Source organism: Protopterus annectens, chromosome 5.part0 (genome assembly GCF_019279795.1).
Source record: "Protopterus annectens isolate FY-2018-M chromosome 5.part0, PAN1.0, whole genome shotgun sequence".
NCBI lineage: Eukaryota > Metazoa > Chordata > Ceratodontiformes > Protopteridae > Protopterus > Protopterus annectens.
In genome coordinates, this window is record NC_056735.1 from 664,805,713 (window position 1) to 664,829,846 (window position 24,134).

The 24,134-nt window shown below is 38.6% G+C and overlaps 1 protein-coding gene across 3 annotated transcripts in view; it reads right to left on the reverse strand.

The window, feature by feature from the left end:
* The window catches only part of LOC122802746 (glycogenin-2-like), a 1,303,570-nt gene that overhangs the window by 453,522 nt on the left and 825,914 nt on the right, over positions 1-24,134 (reverse strand). For all 3 annotated transcript variants that reach the window (XM_044072514.1, XM_044072513.1, XM_044072515.1), the window contains exon 14: positions 9,795-9,896. In XM_044072514.1, the coding sequence (XP_043928449.1) occupies positions 9,795-9,896 (102 nt within the window). The remainder of the gene's footprint in view (positions 1-9,794; positions 9,897-24,134) is intronic.

Genomic DNA, 24,134 nt, shown 5'->3' on the forward strand with positions numbered 1-24,134 from the left:
GGGGTGCATTCATTTCTTTACATATATGAAAACATAGGCACTTCAGGGCAAAACACCAACAGTGTTAAGTTTACACAAAGTTAACCCACACTTCTCAACTCTCTGATTTGCAAGAAAGTTCCCGATTTTGGCTCAGGATTTTAGGAGGTAAGTTGTTGGATTAAATCTGAGAAACAATTGTAGCTATAAACATTTTCTCTAAGAAAACACAGGTTTGTTTACTCTGAACGAAGTTAAAAGTATTAATATTTTAAAAGTATCCCTGATGACTTCTATATTCTCCTGATTCAGGGTGTAATGGTTGTCATGTCTCATCTTTGATTACACACTGCAGCTGAAGCCACCAAATTATTCTTGACTTATCTTAAAATAAAGTAGCCCTCGAGATGTAAACCCGGAAGGAAAATTTTAAAAGCACTAACAAATCAAAGTGCTCCACTCGCACGTTCCTTCTCAAAAACGTTTATTCAACACTACACGTGTACAAAATACTTTGTCATATCAGATCTTTCCAGGAAGGTGTGCTGAAATATTAGTTGTTTGCTGCTACATTACACAAGTTAAAAATAATTGAAATATAATACAATAAAATCGTTTAAACGGTTCTGTTGAAATAAACAATGGCAAAATAATATGTGGGAAAACGTTCAAAGGTCAGACCATTCCTTACTTACCTGGTTGCAGAATTCCCTAAGGTGTGCCATTAGATATCACAGGAGATGACAGAAGACCTCTGCTTAGCTCAGAACACCTGCCTTTCTCAGATGCCAGACATAGCTGCCAACCCTACCCTAGCAACAGACAAGGGGATGCTATCATGAAATTAAGGAATAACCAGTTTTCTTCCGTTCTTCCCTTCTTCTACCTACTAACCACCACTCCTCCCCTTCTATCTTAGCAGCATCTGTTCAGCCATACAGACCTGAAGGAGAATATGAAACAAAGAAAAAACACACAGGTTTGAACAAAGGGAGGAGCCATACTATCAACCGTTCTTTAAACCCCTAAGAAGTGTTTTATATCCAACTCACCATTGCTATTTCTAGAGAGAGAGACAGACCGAGACACTATATATACCTCAAAAGTGGAATAAAACATGTTTCCCTACATCTGGAGTGTAGTACCCAGGACTTCCTCCCACTCGCAGACTAACTTCTCGCACACACAGATCATTTGAACAGCCACAGACAATTTCTTAGAAGATAACCGGAGCTCCCACTCACAGCCCATTTGAAAGGTGAGCAAGCTCAATTCTGACAGACTGGTAGCCCCGGCGGGGCAGACATCACCGTGCATGTGATAGCTCATAAAGTAAAAAAAAGAATAACTGGAAAAATCTGAAATGAAGGTGGTGCCACTTGGGAATCATAGCAACCAAATATTTGGACCCGAAAACTCAGTAAAAACCAAGCAATTTGAGACTGTTGGGAGGTATGGTAGGAAGTTTTTAATGCTACTTTATAAGTCGTTATACAGTACATTTGGGTAATATGGGAGGGTAAGGAGTCCCATTTTTTTAGCAATGTTATGGGAGAAACAGTATTGTCCAGCTGTTTTGTTGGGCTTTCTTACACTTAGTAGCAATTTGTTGGAGGATATTAGGGTATGTGAAGGAATACACGTTTGTAGTACTGATGAGACTGCTGGGCAGGTAATTTGGTTTGTAAATTAGTTGATGGGCTAGCATCAGTTGGGTACAGCAAACAGTTTGGCAAATCCAGCCAGTTGATACTGGTGTGAGCGGTTAAGCTTTCCTGAGGAGAATTTAGCTATTTTATTTGAACAAGACTAAAGTTTATTGCTTAGGGACGAGTGAAGGTTAGTAAAGATGGCACTACCATAAAGTATTGCAGGGATGAGTAAGGTACTCGCCAGTTTTGATGTTTTCGTCCATGTAAAGTTTATGACGATAAAGTTTGTCAGGTTTAAATGGTTTTCTTTATTGCATTGAGAATGTGTTTCAATGGAGAGTTTGTAGTCAATTGTAATGCCTACTAGTTTGGCAGATTTTACCATTTCAGTTCCGTATTTAAATAGGCTTTTGAAGTATATATCTGGTGGTTTTGAAGAGAAGTTTTTGGCGTTTAGTAGCAGTTGTGAATTGTTTAGCCATGATTCAATCTCTAAAAGCATTGAGCAACTGAGAAGGTCAGAGAAATTGTTTTAAGTAGAGATTGTTTATTTATTAGATAATTTTACCTAGTTGAAACACTTTGTGGAGGTCATTAATAAAGATATTGAAGAGTAATGGTCCCAGAACGGAACCCTGTGGGACTATGACAGATAATCAGACTGGACGTTATGCCACTTTACAGATAGTCTACTGTTTAGGCATGATGTAAACCAGTTGAGGGATTTCCGGGTGCAGCCAAGTTTTAATTGGATCAGAAGTTTAGTATGTGATATTGAGTTCAAAGCCTTAGATAGATCCAATAGGATTACTTAAGTGGGGTGACTTGTATCAAAGGCTTTGACCGTTTCAATGAATGAGAGCAGGGCTGTAATAGTGTGCTCTGGATGGAAGCCATAATGAGTGGGACAGAAGATGATCAAGGAGGTGTAACACAATTAAAGGATTTTGGATAGTGGGGAATGTATAGAGATGGGGCAATTTGAGACGTTGTGAGTTTCCGCCTTTATGTAGTGGAGGAGTAATAGATTTTTTCCATAGACGTGGAACATTCTTCTGCAAGAGAGCGGTTTATAAGAATACTAACTGGATATGCAACTGCATTTGCTGCTAGTTGCAAATATTCTGTGGGAAAGTTGTCTATGGAGAAAGCATGGTTTGAGTTTAACATATGACAGATGTGGGTACTGGCTGAATAGAAAATGAGAGCTATGGAAGGATTAGAAATTTTCAGGAGTGGTACATTTTCATTTTGTATGATATTAGTATTCTGGGCATACTGGTTTGGGTTTGAGCAGTCTGATTAATTTCTGGATAGTGGTAATAAAGTGGGTATTAAAATCATGGGAAATTTGACTGGGGTCTTATCAGTTGTAGGAGAGGGATTCTGAAGAGTTCCATGGTTGAGAAACGAGTTTGCCGACTTCCAGAATTTTTTTGGATTATTTTGCAAGGTTGTTAGCTTGGAGGAGAACTTTTTTTTTATCTTATATTACTAGCTTCTTGGCTCCATTTCTTTCTTTGAAATTAATTGAATTTTGTGTTCCATCTTTTTGCAAAGTTTTCCATGCATTGTTTGGTGAATTTGGTTAGCCATGGGGTGTGATTCACTTTTGTTCACTTGATACGTATGGGGGCCAAGTTACTGAAGAGTATATTCTTGTCTTTCTCAAGTGCACAGTTATGCTGCTTGATTTCTAATTTTGTTTTCAGGGAGACAGTGTCCTACTTTTAACTGCCTGTAGATTTGACAAGTAGAAATGTGGTGCTGTCATTTACAACAGTATGAATGATTCAAACTAAGAGGTGATTTGTTAATGGATAGACAAGGGTATCTGAAATAGTCAACTGTCACCTGCTTCTCTACAAAATTTCAGTTTTGGTCAAATGCCTCCAAAACAGAACATTAAAATGTACACTTAACAGTGCTTTCAGTAGAATAGCAAATTTCTAACAGTTTCACAAGAATCCTTCCCTGGTCCACTTTTACAGAAATTGCCAGGTTTGCACAGCAGTAAACCTTTTCAATTTTTTGTTTTTAAATAGGGAAAGGGCTTGCTATAGATCTGCAATCTTTGTATTCCCGACAGTTTGTTTTTTGGGTGGGGAATGTTGTGAGTGCTTAAAGTTGGGGGGGGGGGGTTGTAGAAGCGGTTAAGAAAAAGGTTGACCATACAAATGAGAGGCGCTTCTACAGGTACATAAATATGAACTGTTATAAGGACGCTGATAAGACTGCAGGGAACATGAGTCATACTTCTGGAGTTACATGCATCAAAATTAACCACTCAACTTTTCCAGGCCATAAAGAGAAGCAACTTGTCAAGATATTTCTAAGGACAAAGCTCACATGCAAAGCATTTGAATTACTATACTAATCTGCTCTTGCAAAATTTCTATCAGAGGTAATCTGCCAATGTACATCCCATACTACTACCCCTGAACAATATTTGCCCTTAAGAAAAACAAATTCCATAGAAACACTTCATATTATAGCTCATCACCTCTTCATATGGGAATACCTAGGAAATGAATGGGCTCTGCTCCCCCTTAATAAGCAGGGGTCATACAGTGAATTCCAAATAACCAAACAAGGAACAAGTGGGTAGGATTTCAAATAATGGTAAAACTACGGTACAATGGTAGGTGCCCCTCTTCTAACTTCAATCACCTATATCATGTAAAGATAACTGTAGATAATGCTAGACTACCTAAGCCAATTACATCTTTACACTTTGGTACTGTTCTACTACAAAAATAATTTACAATCTTTACAAAGTTGCTACAGACTCTTAAAAGCTCCGTGCCAGACTTAACAGGATCTCTTCTGTATCTTCTCGTTTACAGATTATATACAAAGTGCTTTTTGCTCTAACGCCTGGTGACCATCAAACATCCTTATTCATTCAACCATCCTGTTTATTCTCCCAGAAGTAAGGGCCCTGCAGCCATATTTTCCTCTGGGGTAACACAGCATGACATGTGAGTAGTGCTCTCATCTGATGGGAGGATCAGAGTTTTTTGCTTGATTCTACAATTCCCTTCTTTGCACATTTGCTACATCCCAACATGCAATGGGCATCTATGACAGCACATGCCTTGCTTCCGAGAAATGGTCCCCTCAATAACTTAACCACTTTTTGAAAGAAAGTACCTCCACTGTTCCTCCCTGGTCTCTACTAGGGATACTTAATGCAGTTTGCACCCTAAGCAGGTGCCCCTAAAACCTCTTCTAAGAGAGGGAGAGGTGCTCAAGCTCCACTTCATCATTCCTCTCCCCTGCCAGCTTCCTCATTCCCCTAAATCAAACCAGTCTTCTAGAGTAGACAGACTTTTACCCCTCTATGACACAGTGGGCCAGAGTGGTAGCATTATTTTAAGCAACATCTGCCTTAAAAACGCATTACAAACACATGCTATACCTATGGATCCTTTAAAGGCTTTCATGGCATTTGAAGCACATTTAAAGCACTTTGACATTTTGAGCCAAATACACTTATTAAACTTTCTAGACTTAGCTTTGGGTCTTCATTCTTCAGTCTCTCCATTACTGTTTTCTCTGCTATTTTATTCACATGAATCTACTCTATTATCCATTCCAAAACCTTGGTAAAACTTGGTCTCGGAACCTGGACAAGATACACCAATTACTAAAAAAAATTGGTTTCTTCAATGACAAAGCAGATGGTATGCTGTTCTAGACTCTAGGAACTGGAACAGAAAGACCCCATCAATCAGCTCTTTAAATTAGCTTTAGCACTTTAAAATGTTCTCGTCCAGCCATAGACTAAATATCACATGCACAAACAGTGGCTTAAGTAAACATGAACATCTGCTATAAAAACACTTAAATGCAAAAAAACACTACTGTCAAAGTAAAAAGTTAAAAGCAGTAGAGTCATGGTGAATATGCTGAAGTGTTACATCACAGTACAATACCAAAAGATAAGCTATTTTCATCAGACCATTTCCTGCACATCTAAATGTGTCTATATGGATTTATAGGCAAGCTACTGAAAAGCAAGATACTGCCCTACTCTAGGATGTGTAAAGCACCTATTAAGTTACTCTCACATTTTAGTGGCAAAGAAAATATCTCTTGCTGGCGCTTGATTTAAGACTGTACATCTGATAACAGAACAAGTCCACTGTGGTGGCTGAATGAAGTAACTGATGGGATTTGACCCCCAAAAATTTGAAACCTTCAGAGGTTGCTAACCAAAACAGAATTTTTGCAGGGGCGACAAGCCTTCATATTCCTGAGACATAGATTATATGTATATAATCTGTCCATCCATAGCTATATAGCCATCCATCCATATCTAAAACAGGTGTTTGTGCACATTATATATATATATATATATATATATATATATATATATATATATATATAGTGTTTTGATCAACAGTACAAAGTTGACTGCAGCTGACCGAAAATTACCCATTTGAAAAGCACCAGCTGTTTGTTACAGATCACAGTACAGTGGGGATTAGGGAATATGCACTTTCCCCACTGTAGTGCAATCTCAAGATTGAATACATAATTAGCATATTTGCTTAATTTTTCATTCCTTTGTAGACTGATGTTATTTGATGTAGTGCCATCAATGGTTGCTGAACTGATTTGTGCTGTTAATATATGCAAATTTCATATATATATAAAATTATATTAGATATATACATACACACCACACTATGTACATTTATGTATGGTAGCATAGATTGACTAACGACACAAATAGCTGATCACACAGCCACTGATGGCACCTTATGGAATACAGATCGATCCACAAAAGGCAAATATAAAATTACTTTTTTTGAAAGGACAAGCTCGCCCTGAACCCCCCACACTACCAGTTATATATTCCAACTCAGAATGTGCACTACAATAGGGACAAAAAACATTCCCTGATCCACACTGCAATTTGTAAGAGCTGGTGCTTTTCGACTTTATTTTTGCTCAGCTGCACCTTCTCCCATAGGATCAAATACTTTTATCAAAATAAGTGCTATACATATATACCACCACACACACACAATTCTAAGATTACAAACTCAGAGGGAGAGAGTGAATAAGACTTTCTCTTCTGAGTCTACCTGCCAAGACAGGACACCAGCAATGTTACTTTGACATTTTGAGTTATCACCTACCTGAAGACAAACAGTAGGGATTCCAAAGAAAAAATGAACAGATGTGTGATCAGCCAGATCTTTCAAGCAAAGCTAAACGGTCAGCATATGGTGCTCTAAACGTACATCTTTTGATGGCTGAGTGAAGTAAAGTTTATAAATATTAATTTATGGACTTCTAAGAACATGGTAAAAAAGTACGGCTCACATGTCTCTAAGCGAAGATTATGCTGGCACCCATTACTAAGCTTTGGAAAACTTCAAAAATATAACTTCTGGAAAACTTTGAAAAATAAGAAACTGACTGTGCAGCCTCAACCTAAAGCAGTTCTAGGAAAATGAATAATGACCAAACTGCTGAAAGGGGTTTCCCTAATGCACCATAACTACAGAAAGATGCATACATCCAGTGATTAGGGTGGATGAGGGGAAACTGTATGCAGTTGCATTTCCTGCATCAGCATTTTTTGCAAGTTATGCAAACAATCAAGTTTTATCTAGGTCTGCCTCATGAAGGACATGTTCATAGTGGGCTGGATGAAAAATCAGTCCAATACAAGTTGCAAGAAGTCACATTTTAACAAGACTACAAAGATAGAAAGCAACGAGACACTTTTATGGTGCAATTTTACATTAAGCAAAACTAAGGAGACATCTACTGAATAGCTGATGAGGTATGAGAGAAACGGTATCTATTTTACATCAATGCAGACACTTCCACTTTTATTTCGGTAATTACTCCCATATCAAACTGGGGTGAGTAGTCAAGTTGTAGAGACAGGAGAAAACATGATTTGGCTAGATCAGTTTCTTAAGTGGTGATAACACCATCCCTGGGAAGGCTTGGGCTTGTTTCATGGGAGACCCAGCCTGTCTGAATATACTTATTACTTAATTATATGACGTTGCTTTATTCAGGACAAGGTTAAACACAAAACAGAAATAAATAGTAAAATACTTGTCACTAAACATATAAGTGTACATGTGCAATTTTCTGATATCTGGGAGTGGGGTTCAGTCACTGACATTCTGAATAGATAGGCTATACAGTTATCACAACTGTAAAAAATAGGTCCCAGAAAATGCAGCTCCACATTTTTGTTAAACTAGGCTGCAAATGACCAAACATGGACTTCTTTATATTGACTAGATGGCTGAAGGTCCAGTCCATGTCTTGAAGTGCATTTTCTTTCATGTGACAAGGTGAAAAACTGTGTTGTATATGCAAGAAGCCCATGCAAGTGGTTACAGGGGTGCCATCATATCAGACAAGCTTTGTCTTTATTCATGATAGCAAGCCTAACTGCACCTAGTTATGAACTAGACATCTTGGAGAATATAGCGCGCATTAGAACATAACCCTTTTAAAATGGCTACTACAGTCCAGACAATTCCCTAGAATGTGTTAGAGAGAACACCTATAAAAAACTAATGCATAAATTTAAGTGATCTTGAGCATTCATTGCACTTCCTGGAGCATCTAAATCAGTGGCTTCTGCCCACTTAACTAATGTCATCACTGACCTGAAATTAAGGAAATCTGGCATTTTTAATGCCTTAAATGTAAATGGGCAATCAGCTGTCAATCATAAGAATGAAAAAAATAATCTTACTGCAGAGACATATCTACCATTGAAACAACTACATTGGCTGCTAAAGGGAGACAAAGTGGAGCACACTCCAGTGTAAAGCTGCAAAGCAGGGTAAAATGCAAGACTATCAACATGCCTGTAGTTATACATTCAGGTAGCTATACACCAAGCTAGGAGTTAAACACAGCTGGGCCCAGAAAAGGAATGTAGGAACCTTGTAATTGAGAGAAAACAAAATATGAAACAAGCATAATGAACTACACTTGCCCAGCTGCTTTAAATGAAGTAAGGAAGATCAAAATAAAATATTGATACTTGGCTCATGTGTTGCTCTTAATGTTGCAAAGGTTTAAAAATTGCAGATCAGACAAATTAACAGCTCTTGGTCAACAAAAGAAAGCTGCTGTAAAATGCCAAAAGCCTTCATAAACTGAAGAAAAAGATATTGGTCACACTAAATATTTAACAATATTTAACATACTAATATGGCTCACTAAAAATATCTTGCAGCACTTTTTCTTATAGGGATGTCTGTCCTAATATACCAAAAGTAAGTTTCTCCCCACAAAAAAACACACATCCAAAATCTGTATTACACCACTATATACACTGCCAGTATCAGTTAAAGGGTCATTTCAAATACACCACTCAGCAGCTTAATGTGAAGTGGCAATGGCAGAACCAACAGCCGTAAAGAAAGGACATCTTGGTGAATGAAGGTTAGAGAGGCTCTCTCCATCCACTTACTACAGGGTTCCCCAATTCCACATCACTAGATTGCCTTCATTATGGAAGGGAATTTTCTTAAAGCCCTGTTTAGATACACACATCTTTAGGGCTAAAACAGTCATTTCTTTTAAGGAATAGCAGTAATTGTACTTTGATATCCTATTGCATCTAGCTAGTGGTATTTATGGTAATGCTACAAAGGAAGGGGATGTTAGCACTGTACTGGTATTAACATGCAACCCTTCCCAGAAAATACTAATTTTATAGTGCAAAATGATCTTCAGTTATTGGTAAGACAGCAATGGAACCAATTTATGGTGGGCAAAGAGTGCAGCTTTCTATGCATATATTTGCCGGCAGCAGGTGCGATTACACACCTGTCTCGATCACTGACATGAAAAGCAACATAATACAAAGACCAGTAGGAAAAGCCCAACATACCATAAGACCCAAAATGGTGACTAGAAAGGTGGACTCTGGTCAATTCCTACAGCAAACCATTACAAAAATTTATTGTAAAAGTGAGAGGCAGCTATTTTAAAATGTTGAGGTAAAGCTACACAGCGCATTTGTCTTCACTGTTTCTACAGATGGTATAAAGAACTCTGCACAATGACAAAAATGAACCCCCCCCCCCAAAGTCTGTTAACATTCCCAGTTTAGTAGGCAAAGTTTAAATGTGTTTACATGTTGCAAAGTATTTAATACTGTACCAAAGTCCTGAAGCTGGGTTCTCTGAAGGATGATACAGGAGACTCTGGAACATCCCTGAACGCTTCAGAAACTGAAATTGACCGCTCTGGTGAATGTGTTGGCTATTGAAGAGAAAAAAAATTACAAGTCTGCCTTTTCTTCACAATATGATTTATCTGTCTAATCATTTAGCTTAATAAAGAAATCCAAATAACCAAATTAAACAGGTACATCTGCTGAATTACTAATCGCATTATTTCTATAGATGAGCCAAAATGTGTTGCTAACCAAGAAAAAGCCACTCAGCTGAGATTTACTACCACTGACATGCAACTAGCAAGACTAATAACTTTCTGTTATTGAGTATTGGCATTTCCCAAGAGAAGAAGGTTCTGAAAAGAATGCATTGCCCTGTTTATTGTAATTGTACACATCAGATTTAAACAGGAGACTGTACGTAACTGGGTTTACACTTTCATGTTTTATGAACTTTTAAGTGGACATCAGCAGATATGATCAAATTTCCAGGAACTGTTCTATTTCTCTAGACTCTTATTCAGCCTCTGCCCTACTCAAACTAAAAAGTCCTAAAAGAACCAAAGAGGTGCTAATTTCATATGACATATGGCCACAACTCAAAGTGCAGGTTGCGTGAAAATATATCAAAAACTGGATTTCCTCCAACTTTTCCAAATTTCTGCAAGTACTAAGGAATTTGGTCATGTCGTTCATGCTTTCACTGTCAATGCCACAAGACAGTCACTTCAGTGATGAATAGGAACCAAACTTCTAACAAGTTGTTGGAATGTACATTTTGCAAAATATCACTTCATTGAAGATATGCACATTAGTCAACATATTTTAGTAAAATAAAGCACAGTAGCATGTATACCTCTCAACCTCTTAGTGCAAGATATTTGGACAAAGCCTGACAAAAAGGGGGTACACAAAGGCCCAAAAATATGGACATTTTAAATATTGCTCTTATAAACTTAGTTGATATAGTAACATGGTTTTAGCATATATTTTCTGAAAGCTTTGAAGTCTGAAACTCAAATGTATGTAATTTAGTGACTTCAATCCTCAGATCATACCACTGATTTGCCAGATTTTGAGGAACAGATCAAAAATGAGCCAAAAATCTGGATATTCTTTGAAAATCTGGACAGTTGAGTTGTATGTAATGCAGGGCTTTAATCAAGCATTCAACACAAACCAGACTCCATTATATATGGGCAGGTCTTTCTATATGATTGTACTTCAGTGGGCCACAAATTATGCCCTGAAAGACTTTCAAGAGAGTCTTTTCTTATTTATGACCAATGGTGAAGTACCAATAATGGAAAAAAAAGATCCATGCATAGTTTTCAGTTGGATCCTAAATCAGAAAAATAGCAAAATAAATGTAAAATTTATGAAAAACTCAGTTACGATCCAGGATAAACCAGAGTGAGAAATATCAGTAGGGGGTAGAATCAAGGAACTGAGGCAATTCAAATAAAATTATGAAGAGTATAAACGTGTATGGTAAACAGACCAGATAAGGCCTAGATATACTTGAATATGAGGTAGCTAAATCAGGTGGCCTAGTACGCAATTAAATTTGCCCACTTTTCTAACTAAAATCCATAGATCCATTAAGAAAAAAAGGTTGGAAGTTTGGAGTAAGACAAGGATGAAGAGCTAAGGACCGACTGCAGTATACTAATGCACATTACCAAAAGGGACACACCTCCAAAGTGAAGAAATGATTCTAAGTAACATTAGGTGCCCCAGACAGCTACTGCTTACTTGACATTTGATTCTCCAGTTTGCTTCCCGGCTGGCATGTCCTGTGCTAAGTTGGCATTTCCTCCCTATAACTCAGCAAATATCTGGTTTCTTCCTAAAAATGCACTGATCAGTGTACTATAATGAACATGTTAACGTGCAAATGGCAGTTGCCATCAGTGATCAACTGTCTTCTGTCAGATTAGTAATGTGCTGTATGCCCACCAAGTGTCCCACAGTCCCACACAATCGCGTACAACATAATGGGAGCTATGGAGATTACAGATACACAAGGAGTCAGTATTTCTATTGTATCAGAATACTAAACACACACTGCCGCGGGACATTTGGTCCCAGACTGAGTGCAAAAGTAATACCTGTAATCCACTACATGCTTTCTACTAGGGCTATAGATTCCATGCTTCTGTAAAGCTAGAGTCTTTCCAAGATGGTAATTTTACATCTTAAGTATGCCTAGGAAGGTCCAAGATTGGCACTATCATGCTGACTACTAGTCAAGTATCCTCATGAGTGTTATACAGCCAAAGTCAGACACTGGGAATGAAATGCAAATGTAGAAAGACAGGAGACCGCAGAAGATTAAAGCAGTGCCAATGAACACAAGGGCAAAAACTCCATAAAGGAATGTGCTTGTAGAACCCTATGCTATATTCATATAAAGCACTATTAAATGAATGCACGAGAAGGTAGCAAAGCTGAGAAAACAGATCGGTGAGAATAGAGAAACTTATTTGACTTCACTGCCATTTAATCCCGGCTGTGGTTAAACAAATATAAATACTATCCGTCCCATCCATGTCCCAGAAAGTAAGCAGGCAAGCAACAAAAGATGAAGATGGCAAACGAACAGATAATGTAACAAGGGAAAAGCTTTGGCCATTAAGGTATGAATGCAGAATTTTGGACAAATGTAAGCACAGGAAAATGTGTAGACCATGAATACAAATGGTTGCAGAATTCACCTTCCAGAAGGAAATGAAAGGGGATTACAGAAGAGTAAAGAATGCAAGTTTAGAAAGTGTATTGTAGGAAAAAGAATACAATTAAGTTAATCTGAAAGTAGGAGACTGACTACGTATCACATTGCCCACTTCTTGCAGAAAATGCATTGTATATTACTAAGGTATTCATGCAGTTTTTTCTTCACAGAAAAGTGTTAAGAATGGGAAAGTACAGTTGTGCAAGCAAACTTATAACAGATTTGAATTATCACTGCTGCAGTAGCCTTGGCTAAACTATTTGTATATTGCATAGGATAACAGCAGGCCAGCTTCCAGAGCTTTAGGACACCCTCCATACACCCAGTCAGCTCAAGCTGAGATGACTAAAAAGATGGGTTTGGGTGCAAAGCCCTTCAGAGCTTTCTTGCCAACAGAGAGGGGGAACCTAAGCCCTGAAAGACTATGCTCAGAGGAAAACAACTACATGTCCACACCCCAAACATCACACCAAAAAGCAAGGGGGATAGAGGGAGAAAGCAGCTACTGCAGCAGTGGTCATTTGAATATCTACTGTTATAGCAAGTTTGCTTGCACAATGTTAGTCATATGGATCACTGCTGCAGTAGCCTTGGCTATATAGGTAGATTTCCCTAGCTTACTACATTTGCAAGGAAAAAGGGAGAGAACAGTAGTTCTTGGAGAATTAATTTCTGCTTGAGCAGAACAAGCCTGCAGAGGTGTCCTCTTTCCCCTTTATTTTTATTATATTTAGAACCACTGGTAAATTAAGGGACTCAAATTCAAGGATATAATTGGTATGTTAGTCAAGAAAAGCTGGCTCTATTTGCATATATTTTACATTTAAGACAGTTTCAAATCTTTTTTAGGATACAAAACTAATAAAGGTAAAACAAAGGCAATAGCGTTAAATTATGTACCCCAACACAAATTGGTTCAACAATATTTATGGGGACATGATAAAATGAAGTATTTAGAAGTATGGATTAAACATTCTGGTGTGGCAGCTAAGTATGGGTGGGAACATACTAAAATATAAACGAGAAAATGGAAGCTTTGTTATATGTATAGTAAGATATAAGCAGTCAAAATGTTTTTAGTCCCTTATAGTCTTGTACACAGGGCAGGTAGATTTTTATCAACCAAAGGATAAGTTGAGGATAGCAATTAAGAGAGCTGAAGGACTATCTGGGAGGGGAAGATGGCATGAGTCAAGTGGGACTGATGATTCTTCCAGTAGAACAGGGCAGATTGGGATTACCCAATTTGAAAGGGTATTTCAGAGCTACACAATTAAGGCTCCTATACATAGCACAATCAGAAAACTAATTCAAAGTGGAAAGGGATGATGTTGAAATGGGGGGGGGGGGTGGCTCAAGAAACGAGGAGACTGGTATTTTGGATGCAGACCTTTAAGGAGCATAATCATACAGATTATTATATCCATAAAGTTGCATAAAGTATTCTATGAACTAAGCCAACACAGGAATGGAGAAAGGAGGTTCTGCCAATAGGGATGACTAATTATGGATAAAGACGATAGGCAAGAGGTGGCTGGAATTTATTGGAGAAAACGAGGCAAAGGAACCCGGGTACTAAGCAAATAACTAGGGGGGGATAAATTCTTGCAATCTTCCCATTCAATTTGGACTGCAGGTTACAGATTGCCTTCTCTATCAAGGATTGATATAGTATAGGCAAAGAGAAAGACTCAGGATTGTACTAAAAGACCAGCACTGGTAGAGTTAATAATCTCAAACAGAAGCTGCTATTAAAGGAATAATTAGCAAAGCATATAAACTATTGCACAACTAATAATCAGAGAAGGTTAGAAAGGATTGGGAGAGAATGGATAAGCAATTCACTAATGGGAGGATATGTGTCCCAAATATGCAACAAAATCTAGAAGATTTAGTATTTTTGCTTAGAAATGTTTATAGATAGTTTTATAACCCAAGTAGACGACAATTTTTCCTCTGTCTGCACTTCAAAGTACTACTTCTAAAAGTCCTGAGGAGTACACTACACTTTCAAAAATATAGAACCACAGAAAGGAATCAGAGCCACTATTTGCCCGCAATGAAATTTTGAACACGTCACTTAAGTGCACTATGCTTCCAAGTTGCCTTTGAAAACGAACACTTTGTCCAGTGATTTCCCAATTAGTTTTTGCTAAAGGATTCTGGATAAAGCCAAGGATCTGAGGTGTATTTTGGATTGTTCCTTGTAAAAGTTGTGGCTTTCTGGTAAATTGTGGATTACAGTCATAAAATGACAGGGATATGAACTTCAGATTTTGTATCCTTCAGAAAATGCTTACTAACCTTCCAAGTAGTCAAGTAAAATATTTAAAAATATGTTCTTGACCATCTGCTGACTCCTGAGACAAGTTAAGATGGCAAAGGGAAGTTGCACTATACGGTGGTGACAGCAGTGAGCTGAAAGTTTCTGGGCCAATATTTATGCATTTGTTTATTCGCCTGATCTCAGAAATCTGAAGTTTGATCCCCACTAAATTTCTGGTCTGTTCCTCAAAATTTGATTTTCTTTCAAGTCTGTTGGTTTGCAGTCAATAAATGAACAGACTTCATACCCTTCGGAAAAGGATTTCCAATATAAAACCAGCTATGCCAGCATCATTCTAAGTATGCAAGACCAAATGTGTAACATCTGCTCCTGACTTTGTATGCTTGCCTGATTCTTGAACCAAAAGTTGGGAGGGTGTGGGGGATGCAATGGGTTACACTGACTCTCAGCAGAGAACTGAAATATACTTGTAGATTATTTATGTACTTTATCATTAATCTGACTGTAAGCAAGTACTTGTGTATAGTCATACAAGCAACTAGTCACATCAGTGTGTGTATGTTGTGCACAAGCATGCAAATACCTGGTTCTTGTACGCCAAGGTAGTTACAGTGTAAAAGGAAAGAAGTCAATTGTAGTAAACATAATCCATTTTCTTCGGATATAATCCTTGGTTTGTCATGGCGGACTATTTGGCTGCGAATAAATGGACAGCATGAAGTCTGCAGGTTTAATGTCAGTATTTTAATGAAAACATTTTTAATGGAGCTAATTTGTTACAGATAAGAAATGCAATGTTTGAGTTAAAACAGTTTTTTTTCTGGTAATTACTGCAGGAGTAATGCTAGGAGCTTTTAAAGAGCTGCGCCCTGCAGAGAAGAGAAGACAGATTCCTTCAACCTAGGCCAGTAATCGACCAGGGCTCCCCCCAGTGAACAAGTCAATTCAGACTGCTCCCAGGATGCTCTTGAAATGGACCCTTGCTTCCAATAGGCAGTTACATGCTTTCCTTTTTTATTTTTTTTTATTTACCCTTTACATAAATGCTAATTAGTACTTTACTACAAACTAACTACAAATATGCTGTAGCTTGATAGGTTGCTAGATACATTTTCAATATGTACGAATCTTGGGGGAAGAGAAGTTCATTGATGTTCATGCAGTGTTTGCAATGAGCGTTTTGCTTAGCAATGTGTTTGTTGCAAAATTTGAGAAAAGTTTCATTAAATCCAAATCTGTGATCATTGTTAAAACAAAGAAAATTCTAGGCACACTGACAGGTTTGAACAACGTATTATGGCAATTAGCAAAAGGCAGCTAAGCAGGATCTTTAAACCAGATTTCAGTGATGAAACCAATGTCACCGTTTCAAGTAAATGAAATCATTTTATTGAGGCTTGACTTAGCAAGGCCAACTTCATCTCTTTTTGCCTCTACACATTCTTCAGCAATTTTTTAACCTAAACCTTAAGACACTACGGAGAACTTCTTTCGGCTGCTCCCATTAGGAGTCACCACAGCAGATCAACTGTTTCCATTTCTTCCTGTCCTCTGCATCTTGCTCTGTCGCACCAACCACCTGCATGTTCTCTTTCACCACATCCATAAACCTCATCTTAGGCCTCTCTCTTTTCCTGTTATCTGGCAGCTTCATCCTTAGCATCTTTTTCCCCAATATACTCTGCATGCCTCCTCAGCACATGTCCAAACCAAAGTAATCTTGCCTCGCTGGCTTGGTCTCCAAACCTTCCAACCTGGGCTGACCCTCTAATATACTTATTCCTAATCCTGCCCATCCTCGTCATACCCAGTGCAAATCTTAACATCTTCAACTCTGCCACGTCAAGCTCCGACTCCAGCCTTTTTGTCAGTGCCACTGTCTCCAACCCATATAACATAACTGGTCTCACTACCCTCTTGTACACCTTCCCTTTCACTCTTACTGGTACTCGTCTGTCACAAATCACTCCCGACACTACTCCACCCACTCCATCCTGCATGTACTCTCACCTCACTTCCACACTCATTACTCTGAACTGTTGATCCCAAATACTTACACTCCTATTCTATCTTAGCCCTGCTGACTTTCATTCCTCTTCTCTCTAGAGTATATCTCCACCTCTCCAGGGTCTCTTCCACCTCTTCCCTACTCTCACTACAGATCACAACGTCATCTGCAATCATAGTCCACAGGGACTTCTGTCTGATCTAGTCTGTTAACCTGTCCATCACCACTGCAAATAAAGGGCTCAGAGCTGATCCTGGATGTAATCTCACCTCCACCTTGTACACATAAGTCACTCCCACTGCAGACCTCACCACTGTCACACTACCCTCGTACATATCCTGTACCTCTCTTACATTCTTCTCTGACAATCCCGACTTCCTCATACAATACCACAACTCCTCTCTAGGCACTGTGTCATATGCTTTCTCTAAATCCACAATGACACAGTGCAATTCCTCCCGACCTTCTCTGTACTTCAACACACTGAGCAAATATCACATCTGTAGTGCTCTTTCCTGGCATGAAACCATACTGCTGATCACTAATCATCACCTCCCTTCTCAACCTAGCTTCCACTACTCTTTCCCATAACTTCATGCTGTGACTGATTAGTTTAATCGCACTGTAGTTACTACAGCTCTGCACATCACCCTTATTCTTAAAAATCTGTACCAAAACACTTTCTCCATTCCTCAGGCATCCTCTCACTTTCCAAGATTTCATTAAACAATCTAGTTAAAAACTCCACTGCCATTTCACCTAAACACCTCCATGCTTCCACAGATGTCACATCTGGACCAACAGCTTCTCCATTCTTCATCCTCTTCATAGCTATCCTTACTTCCTCCTTGCTAATCCACTGCACTTCATGATTCACTATATGCACATCATCCAACCTTCTCTCATTCTCTTCATCAACCCCTCAAAGTACTCTCTCCATCTGCTCAACACACTCACTTGTGAGTACGTTTCCCTCATCCTTTATCACCCTTACCTGCTACACATTTTTACTAGCTCAGTCCCTGTGTGTCCAACCTTTTATATAACTCTTCATATGCCTTTATCCTTAGCCTTCGCCACCTCTGCCACCTCTCTGCCATGCACCTCATCTCCTTATACTCTTGTCTACTTTCTTCATCTGACAATCCCACTTCTTCGCCAACCTCTTTCTCTGTATACTCTCCTGTACTTCTTCATTCCACCACCAGGTCTCCTTGTCCTCCTTCCGGATGTCACACCAAGCACCTTTCTAGCCATCTCTCTTACTAGCTCTGCTGTAGTTACCCAGCTATTCGGTAACTCTTCACTGCCACCCAGTGCCGGTCTCAACTTCCCTGAACATCACCTCACAATTACCCTTTTTCGATTTCAACCATTTGATCCTTGGTGTTGCCTCCTCTTGATCACCAATGTCATCCTACAAACCACCATCCTATGCTGCCTAACTACACTTTCCCTTCCACCACTTTTGATTCTCAATAAGAATGTTAACAACAAGCCCTTGGCCATTGAGGAAATGCAAACTTTTTGCCTCAACATTCCCTTTTCAAATGCAAAAATTTCACTAAGCAAGCTTATTTTTGTTACACACCAAGATGGTCGATCTCACCATATTCAACTGCATAAACAAAAAAGCAGGGCTTTGGTTTATTCACTAATACCAAGGTAAAAGACATAACCACATGCCACCCTTCTCCTCAATTCTTCTTAACCTAGCCACAATGGCCCTAACTGCAGCTCAGAAAGCACTTGATACTTTCAGCAAGTCCAGTGAGATTATTCCTAGGTTTACCCATACTACAGCAAGCAATAAGGGCTGTTGGGTCACAGTGACTGCTTTTGAACTTGAACTGCTTTAATTTTAATAGTTACTTAGTTAAAATGTTTCAGCCCCACTGCCATGGTATGGTGACTATGCTTGATTTACTACCATCAACATGGGGAAAGTATAATGTGTTAGACCTAAGAGGTTCTGGGTTTATTGAGTTTAGGGCTTCTTTAAAAGTGTACGCTAGTCTTGAGTGTGCTCACAACCTATGTACATGTAATAGTAGGTGTTTACATGCTGGGGTTGCCACTGAGTTTGGCCTCAATACTGTTAGTTTTGAGTCAGAATGAAATCCTAAATAATCCTGCATCTACTGCATTTACAACCAGTGTTGTCTGCAATCACATTTAAATTGTATAAATCATACCATGCTACCTCATTTTTTCTAATAAACACACCTATAAGGTTTACGCTACAAAATGTTTTCATACACTGTTGTACATTGCTGTATGCATTTTATAAAATGTGTGTCAAACACGTTTCTGCTTATTTGCTCTCAGAAAAGGAAAAAATTGCACCTCACACGTCTGTCAGACGACAGAGTTTTGGGGGAAAACATTTGCATAATATAAAGTAGTAAAGTTTAATTTTTTTCAGTTTTAACCTCCCTGATTGCATCCTCAATATGAAATCACAGCCAGTGAAGTTCCTATTTGTAAGCCAGTAGTGTTTGTGTTTGAGCTTTTTCTGATTGTTCAACCAAGGAGTTGGTATAAGTAGTGGTCATGGGGAAAAAGCAAATCACACAGTGAAGTACGTACTGTATTTTATTTAACATTTGTTAACTGGGAAAGTCCGACTTGGAACAAAGCCAACTGTCAGCAGAGGCCCAGGGAGAAACGCTCCAGACACATGTCTTTATAATGTGGGAGGAAACCCACACAAACTCAGGGAGGACATGAAGACTCCACACAAAAAGCACCCCAAACAGAACTTGCTGTGAGGCGACAACACTACCAATGCACAAATGCACCATCCAGTAGGATTACCCCATTACAAAAAAATATTTTGGCTTGAAGTTTGTCAATTTGTTTTGCCAGACTAATAGTTGAGACTTGATTTAATACAGGTGAAACAGAAATTTAAATTACAGAAATTCAGAATTATGAATGAAGGCTTACCATATGCCATATCTAATACTGTGTCTATGCAAAGACTGCAGTAGAGCTTATGTAAACATTCAAGACCATCCAAGAGACCACCCAAGGAGACCTCTGTATAACCCAAACCACCTACAGCAGCACACCCAAATAAAGGTCAAGAACAGGGACATGCCATTTCCAAATGTCGCCACAGCCAGCTTAGTAAATACGAGCATCTTGAGAGTACAACAGTCTCATGTTCAGATAACCATTTAATCCTTGAAGAAACATGGTATGCGGGAAATGCACGCCTTCACTGGAGGCAAAAAATTTCTCGTACAAACAAGGCTGTCAAGAATACACATCCACCACACAGACCAACTTATGCTGAAGCACTAAAGCAGTCTTCCCAAACCTCAAAGACCTCCTAAAGCTATAAATGGCAATGTCTATCCTCAGCAATTGCTAAAGCACTTACCTACACTCAGTGGAGCCCCAAGAGCAAAGCACATAAGGCAGGAAAATACATTACCCAGTCATAGGGGAATCCATTGTACAACACACAGATGCCCCACTCAGACTTAAGATAATGGTTAGTTGCTTATCTGGGGCTAGGATCTGTGAAGTTTTGCATGCGCTCAAGTCACACTACCACAGGTTCCAGTATGATTTTTATCATAGTCCATGTGAGCGCTGACAAGACTTACTTCCATGGACTATAAGAAGAAACATTGCTGATCTCTCAATCTCACTCAGGCAGGTATATGCCTTGCATTAATTCTACCTTTGCCAAGGATGATGCTGCAGTACAAAAGATGGACTTTTAGTTTCTGGTCCTTTTTAAGGGGATTCAATATTTTTCAGCATAGGAGGACATTTTTCTTTGCAAGGGATGGTCTGCACAGTCTCCCACCTTGGCTTTGGAACATTGCTAAAACTATCTATCCCCTTAAAGCAGTTTTTAAGCAATGCCAAATTGACAAACCTACCAACATAACTAAAATCTAAAGGTGTTACTGCCCAATGCTAGAGCCTAAACAAAAAACTCCACACCCAATAAGATTTCTTCACTTTGTAGAACAGACATCTGTGCACTTACTGTTTAAATCCACAAAAAGTATTCCTGCAGTATAAGGCTTCAGTGCCTTCCACATGTTTAGACCATCAGGTGCACAGCAGGGGCAAAAAGTGAAGGAATCTCATGTATTTTAGAAACGAGCATAATTCTAGTTTGGTTAAACAGGACAGTGCCCTAGAATTTATCAATATGCAAATCACCAGAAAGTCCCATACCATATCCTAGCAAGTAATAGGTTGCTCTTTACATCCCTAGAATCCCACAGCTCATACCTAGCCTTAATGGAGACGCTGAAGATTAAACCAAATACCCTTTTCATGGAAGGCTAACTACCCTTCTATAGACTGGGAAATACTTCCTCATTCACAGGCACAGCAATTCCTGGACTTAAACACAAATACCCTTTACCAGACAGTGCATACACCCAGCAGAGGTTCAAACATACTGGAACCTGGTACTCATCAATATGGGAGACCACTCCAAGGAAGTAATGACACTATTCTGCCTTTATCACACCCAACAGAGTATAATGCACCTGTCCAGATATATGCAACAGTTGGAACTCCAACAAAGATTCCTTACCAGGAGAATCTATGGTATAAACAGTCCTATATGGATCACCTTAAAGCCTTATCTCTATAGAGGACTTCCAAGATGGCTGCACACAAACACCATAACTTCAGTTCTCCCAATTTGAAAACAAACTGAGAAACAGGAGTGCTACTGAATGTTTTTGGTAAAATTCAGTTACTAGCTAGTAAATACACTGCATGGATGCCAGCATAGAAATCTGGAAAACCTGAAAGAAAATCAACCAGAAAAGGTGAAACTAAAGAATTTGCAGCTGTTCAGCAAAATGCAGTTAAAGTTTCAGTTCTGGTTCATGAGATGGCATACAGTAATTTACAGAAAAAAAAATCAAATATACCTAAAGGCGATTAAATAATGAAACATTGAAGGAATATCAATTCAAACAAAAGTCTGGAAAAATAAAAGCTTTAGCTAGAAAGTCAGATGAATTGATAAAACTGCAAAAAAATGGAGGATGAAGGAAAGGCTGGCTGAATAAATTTCAAGAACTTTTTTTTTTTTGTTAGTCAGTGTGCACAGAGAAAACTGGAGATTTTTTGATGTACCAGAGAAAATCGGAAGACTACATTAACTTTATGAAAGCACACACTAGCAACCAGACTGGTGTTCCACAGCAGAATTTAATTGAAAAAGCACAGTGTGGCCATGAAAAAGCAGCCAATACCTGCAATCATAGCATCAGAGAGGTGATGCTGACAAAATTGTGGCAGAATGGCAAAGTATTAAAAACTGGAGCCAGCAGCATGTTTCTAGAAAATGATTATTCACTGTATACCAGGCAGAAGAGAAGCACATTTATCCAAGCAATAAGGGAACATTGATAGGTGCAAGATTCCAACTACTGTATTCAGCTGTCTTGTGTTTTTCCTGAAAATCAATTTTTGATGCAGAACAGGCTAAGGAGAAAATAGCTTTTCCAACAAAAAGTCAGTAAGCAGAAGTAGACTCTGCTTCGCATTCTGATGGTAAGGTACATAAACTGCCAGTGAAACTTTTTCCAATCTTCTAAAGGAAAATGCTTGGAACAGAAGAAAAATGGAAGAATCAGAAGAACCTTGGACTTGAGCCAGAATCTGGTATAGGGAGATGGAGTAGAACAAAGAGTAGACACTTGGAAATTAGTGACTAAATGGAAGGCTATAAAGCATTTCATCACATTTGTGATATTTGTTTTGCAAGATAAAGTGGCTGAAAAACACTGGACTTTTCTTTGCTTTATTAAAGAACTGCACCCACAGACAAAAACATTTCACCACGGTAGGGTATTTCTGGGACTATTTATGGGTTTTTAATATTTTTATACATAATTTCGGAGTCTGCCTCTAGGTATCCCACTATGCAGTGCTAGTCTGTAAAAAAATATCACACAGGCCTCTTTCTTCCTAAAGATCCTGTCACTGCACTGATTTTACATGCATACACTGCTCTCTTTCAGTTTTAAGTAACATGTCATGCCATTCAATGACTACTTAAAACAGAGCAAACTTCACAGAACAGACTTTCAAAGTGCTTTTTACTGTTGCTTTTTTCAGAATGGCTAAACTGCAGTCTTTTGTAAAGCTTGAGTTGTACTACTAAGACTCTTCTCCCATCCCCCTTCACACCTAACTTCGAGCTGTCAAAGTGCTAAGGGTAATTTGGGCAGTTACCTGCTGTGATAGACAGCTCACAGCAGGAGACTTCACTTGTGTACCATTTTCCTTATTCTAGCCTTTACTTTCTGTATAGGTTAGGGAAGGGAGCCGACACATCACAGCTTGGGTGTTTAGGACGGTAGTAGTGATATCAATTTGGGGAGGGAAATGGCCAGACAACTACCTGTATTCAGTGGCCTTGACATCAATGAATTGGAGACTGCAGCAAGCTTTTCCAGGGTGGGATAAGTGTTTTTGAAAGTGAAACCACCACGGTACAGTAAGGTACTGTTCTAGTGGAAACAGTCAAATTTAAAATATTTTAAATGCTGTATTGTTTATTCATAGCAGGGACAGTAAATAGGGAGATAAAAGACAGAAGTTGAGCATTTAACAGAATCGCATTGGTCTTATAAATTGGCGTATATTTTTTTTTTACAGTCGGCCCACAAGTTTAATCAATGTTTAGGACAACACAAAGGGGAAAAAGTGAAAAAATGTTCTTAGTATTTGTATAAAGTATTTCATTATATAAACTATATGATATATACAGTAACAGTTTTTAGTCTGTGGTCAGGGGTATTTTAAATGTGGGGGAGGGTCTCTGTTGCTTAGTTTTTTTAGTTCTAAGAAACATACATTTTACACTATAAGAAAATGCCAGATAAAAGCAAGTTTAATGCTCATATGATGTGTTCTTGAGCTGCTGGGATGGGGTGGAGGTTGGGTGTAAAAATGCACAGATTATATGCTGAATTAGGATAGCTTTTCTAACAAGGGTGAATGCTTAGATTACTACCTTTGGCTTGAGCTGTAAACTTTAAGCATGTACAGTTTAAACATAAGAAAATGACTGAAAACCATTAAAATGCTAAGCTTGCAAGTGTGGAGGTAGCCACATTCTTTGATTTCCTGTCCTTGCCTATTTAAGTGGTAGTTTGAAATATTTTCTGCTTAAAAACCTCAGCTTTGGCCGGCTAAGATCTAGCTGCATTCAACTGGATGTATAAGAGAATTTAAGTACCTTTATCTGCACTTTTTTTCAAAGAATACAGTATTTAAATTGATTTAACTGTGTTGCA